Raw genomic sequence first — 4794 nt, forward strand, 5'->3', positions numbered from 1 at the left:
AAAAAACGGGGTCGAAAAGGAAGGCATGTGCAAGTTTTAAACACTAGGTTGGGCTTCCAATAAAGTTATTCACCACACTGCAGGTCATACTGAGAATGGCCATGTTTATTGTTTTGTCCTGTCACTTGGAAAACAAGTATGTTGCATTCGGTACATTTCAGCAACTCAACCAATCACGGATTACTACAAGCAATAAAATTCTTACTCTGCGGAAAGGGAAATCTCTGCCTTCACCCAATTGTTGGTGTTAAAAATAATTGCCTGTGACAAGAAAATTTTCACTCCTTTACAATGGTTTTGTAAAGGTTACAAACGAGCAAGAGGCGAGATCTAATTAAAGAGGAACATAACACTTGTGTACAACACAGCGTTGTGATGACAATTATTCCAACTTGTTCAAAGTAAAAATTCCACTTCAAGTGGAAAGAGGGTTGATAAGTTTTATGCAATATTGATTCATTTGGATAATATTCTTGTCTGGACTTGGTTACTGCAAGAGAGAAAAAACAAATTCATTATCTTTTTCTGCAATATAGGAACATTGAAGATACAGGTTTGGTGCTACATCAACATTTAGAGACGAGGGTGCCACTTCAAGTCAAGTCCAAAATCCTGAAGTCAACCATTCCTTTCTCTGATTGGCTCTACTCAAAACAAAACAAAACTAGGCAGCATAGTTGGAAAGACCAATAAATGAAGGGGGATAAGTTGCTAAAGAAACTGTGGGGCTGCATCAGTGGGGGTAACAAGGTAATTTGGTAATATCAACCAAGTTGAAATTGTAAATTGGCCACCGTAAAGAGTTAAAAAGCTGACGTTTCAAGCGTTAGCCCTTCGTCAGAGCTCTGACGAAGGGCTAACGCTCAAAATGTCAGCTTTTTAACTCTTTATAGTGGCCAATTTACAATTTCAACTTAGTTGATATTATAGCTGGAAAGACTGTTTGAGTGAAAGTCTGCACCCCAAAATCCTGGTTATTTCGATTATCTGTAAATCATGAGACAGAAAACTCAGATCATTAGTGTTAGTAGTATTTCAAATTTATCCCTAACTCTATCACCCCCAAGATCTCTTGAGCAATTCTCTTTACTGTCTGTCAAACAATTCTCATGTTGGTTTGGAGAATTTGGTATTGGGTCAACTAATAATCCCTTAATTGATATATTTCTTTACTATTATTTTCTATTTCTTCATAATTTTCTTTACTGAAATCACTGGTGATCCTTGCAATCTAAGTGGCTCTAATGGGTGCCATTTATTCACAAATTGCACCACTCTTTACTCTCAATTGCATCTTTTTCTCAGCAAATGAGAAAGCTTTCAATTACTAAAACATGAAGTAACCAATCAAATTGCAGGAAAATGAAAGACCAACTTTTGCAAACTTTTACAACCAGCTCAGCAATGGATCAAAAACATTTGTACAGACTAAAAAATCATGCATTTGAGAGACTGAAATTTGTGATTTCAAAATGGAAGTGATTAGGTGGTAATTGAACTTCATCTTGAGCAATTTTGGTCTGAAATCAAACTCATGCTGAACTTAAATTTGCAGTTCACAAACGATTCCTTCCAGAGGAGTTCCATCTCCAAGAAATAGAGAAAAAAAGGAGTAAAATCTTGTTACCTAGCATGTAAGTTACCACATTTTACTAAGCAAAATTAAAAATGCCTGCAGCCATGATCAAATAGCATGTTTGAAGACAGTTTTGCCAGTAAGGTTCCTCTTTAAAACCCAAAATGCAGTCCTGGTCAAAATTTCACAAATTCTTTTCCAAGGTGCAGAAAATAATAAATCTTATTATTTCTTGACCAAGACTCAATATGCATGTAGCTGTGAACATGATGAGTTTTTTTTGAAAAATTCGAAAACTTTATAATGGTTGGGTTCCCCTTTGGAATCTCAAGATTTGCTTGATGTCACAATTTTGCTTATTTTTTTTCAAGGTTAGAGAACAATAATATTTGTATGGTTTTTTAGAAATTTCTCCTTTTAAAGTTGACCTCTCATAACAAACAAACAAAAAGCCTACCACTTTCTCTTCAATAAGTCCATCTTTGAAAAACAGCATATAGGGGGTCACTTGATCTTCACGATATCCCAAGATGCAAAGCATTCCCTCAGGCTCGTTTCGATTTTCATAATCGATGTCAGTTTGCCCACGGTAGAAAGACCAATCATCAAAGTTTTCAAGAATCCTCTTCACCGCTGGCTGGACTTTTTTCTTAAATGTATCAACATAATCTGGCTTTGTCTGGGTAAGGTGATCCACAAGTTTTCTCACATAAAGCTTTAGGTACCTCTGATATTCTTTCTTCCTGACGCCTACCTCTTGTAATCTGTTTTGGATGACGATGTTGATGCCGCTCACGGAGGAATCTTCAGCATCCTCGTCGTTAGCTTCGGCAGACTTGTTCCCTCCAAACATTGCATCATCCACTTTGGTGCATTCTGTGTAAAGCTAAGGAAGGCAGACAAACTACACCACCATTCAAAACATGGAGCAAAAGAATGAAGACAATTTTTTTTTGATGTAATTGTTGCATTAAGAGATATGTAAAACAGTAATACATGCAGTTAAGTATCATAGTATGTCTCGCATTGCAAATAAGACTGCCCTGGTGATTATAAAGATACGCACTCTCTAATTGGTGGAGGATTATTTCATATCTCCCTATAATCACTTAGTGCAAGGTAATTATAGCAGGGACACCAGATTTCAAAATGGCTGCCTTGCATTTTGTCATTGTTACAAAGGAAGTGATAAATGTGATGGAAGAGCACAAAAGATGCTAAAAAGGTTGTTGCAACACTTTTCAAAAGAAAGCTATTAAGTTTCTGTTAATGGAATGGAGTGGAAACTAGCTGTTTATGATACCAGTAATCCAAACAATTGACAGAATTTACAAAGAGTTAAACCTATTCCACGGTTTCATGGTTTTTGCAACAACAACAAAGAAAAAAAAAAAAAAAAAAAGATCAATGTTACTATACAATTTACTTACTTTGCATTCCACTTCAATGAATATACCATCATCTACTTCCTTCAATTTGTAAGAGTCTGTAAATAGCTCATCGTCTGTAAAAGAGATGGAAACATTCAACACATGATCACAGTTTCCAGAAAAATTCATTTTCAAGAAGTACCATACAGTCGAATCTTAATAACGCAAACCTTCAGCTCTTTCATTCCCATGAGTGACCAAGCTTCAAGTTGACAGGAGGTTCAAGTTATCGAGGGTTGAAATTGCCGAGAGTAAAACTGCAGTATTTGTGTGCCAGAAATCCAGGGATAATTGATTTTGGTTCAAGCTAGGGAGGGCTTGACTTATTGCGATTCAACTGTTCTACTATTTGGGATAGTGATTGCAGCTTGTGAATAAAAGTATGATCAACACCGGATAGACTTAACTCTCACGAACTCAAAAGGCTCTTGATTGTTCAACAAATTCTCCTTATAAGCACCACAAGAAATATATTGTGCACATTGTGGAGAACTTGCATACTGAAGATGGGGTGCCCTATAACAGCTGTATCATCAACCAAAAATAAGTCCTGTTAGAATCAGTAAATTAATCAATAATCTTTATTTATACACGATAAGTATTTAAAGCGACACTTCACTTGTGGGGTCGTGTCTAAATAATCAAGTAAGAATAAATAGGATACACACCAGCTAAAATCATATCGCTACTACTACTTACAAGTCTAAAACGATAAAAGCTTAAAATTCTAAAAAACAAGGTGGTACCCCAATATCGTCTAATTATTAACACTAATTATACTTAAAATCTTCCTCCCTTCTAGTTAATGTTTGAGGGAAGACACAGTCAAAATCAAGGTGTAGCAAAGCCTTAGATCGTCTTGCCAGAATGAAGACCACTTTTGCTTAATTGTGAGGAAATAACATCACAATGCAAACCTGAGGACTAAATTAAAGTCCCAACTGACCAATCATTCCTATCGGCTAAAACATAAATTGGTCTCGTGGAAAGTTTCCCCCTCTATCTTGACAAAATTCCCATTGCATTAGGGAATATACAGTTTGAGAAATCAATCTAATAAAAGTAATTTACTAAAATAACTTGACCAGTTTTTTGGCCTGTCAGTTCACGATTACGGCACACAGTGTATCACGTGTCAAAAATCACCATTAAGCCTGTATGTAATTATAACTTTGATTTTAGTTTTAATTTGTAGCAGTTTTCATCTCTCTGCCCTGGTAATACTTACATATACAACGAACAACAACGAAGTAACATTTAAAGTTTTCTTTACAGTATGTTCGTGACATCAACAACAAGATATGTAATTTTATTCATAAATTTAACTGATCGATGTCTGTGAAATCGTTAACCACTTCGTTTTAATTTTTTTCTACAGAACGATCTGACTGTGATTTAAAAAGAAATCGACGAAATACGGCCATCGACCTTCTTGATACAATTAAAAAGCCTATCCACCAAGATTATATATCTTTCACTGAAAAAATTCGTGCATCAAAAGATGAGGAATACCGAGTCACGTCAACTCAAAAAACAGTGTTTCTCGGGACAGTTCGGGGAAAATAGCTCTTTCAAAACGACCACACATGGTTTAGGTCTTGTACTTACCGGTTATAAGCTCCTTGAAAATAATCATGGTGCCGATGAATCAGGATTCCTCGTTACAGTGCAGTATCGTAAAATACTGAGTGAAACAGAACGAGCAGAAAAAAGGAAGAATGCGGCGTTCTTGCGCAATATATTCACAGTAGTCCCAGTAATCACGGTCAGTATGATAAGCGAGAAGGA

The 4794-nt window shown here is 36.0% G+C and overlaps 1 protein-coding gene across 1 annotated transcript; it reads right to left on the reverse strand.

The window, feature by feature from the left end:
* Window positions 1-87: 87 nt before the first annotated feature.
* Window positions 88-4749, reverse strand: LOC111329745 (translationally-controlled tumor protein homolog). The gene is made up of 4 exons (XM_022934509.2): window positions 4615-4749; window positions 3007-3080; window positions 2034-2462; window positions 88-490 (listed from the first exon to the last, which is right to left on the reverse strand). Exons 1-4 carry the CDS (start codon window positions 4640-4642, stop codon window positions 488-490), a joined length of 534 nt encoding a protein of 177 aa, XP_022790244.1. The 5' UTR covers window positions 4643-4749; the 3' UTR covers window positions 88-487.
* Window positions 4750-4794: the final 45 nt, after the last annotated feature.

The sequence above is a fragment of the Stylophora pistillata genome, chromosome 7 (assembly GCF_964205215.1).
Source record: "Stylophora pistillata chromosome 7, jaStyPist1.2, whole genome shotgun sequence".
NCBI classification, from domain to species: Eukaryota; Metazoa; Cnidaria; class Anthozoa; order Scleractinia; family Pocilloporidae; genus Stylophora; species Stylophora pistillata.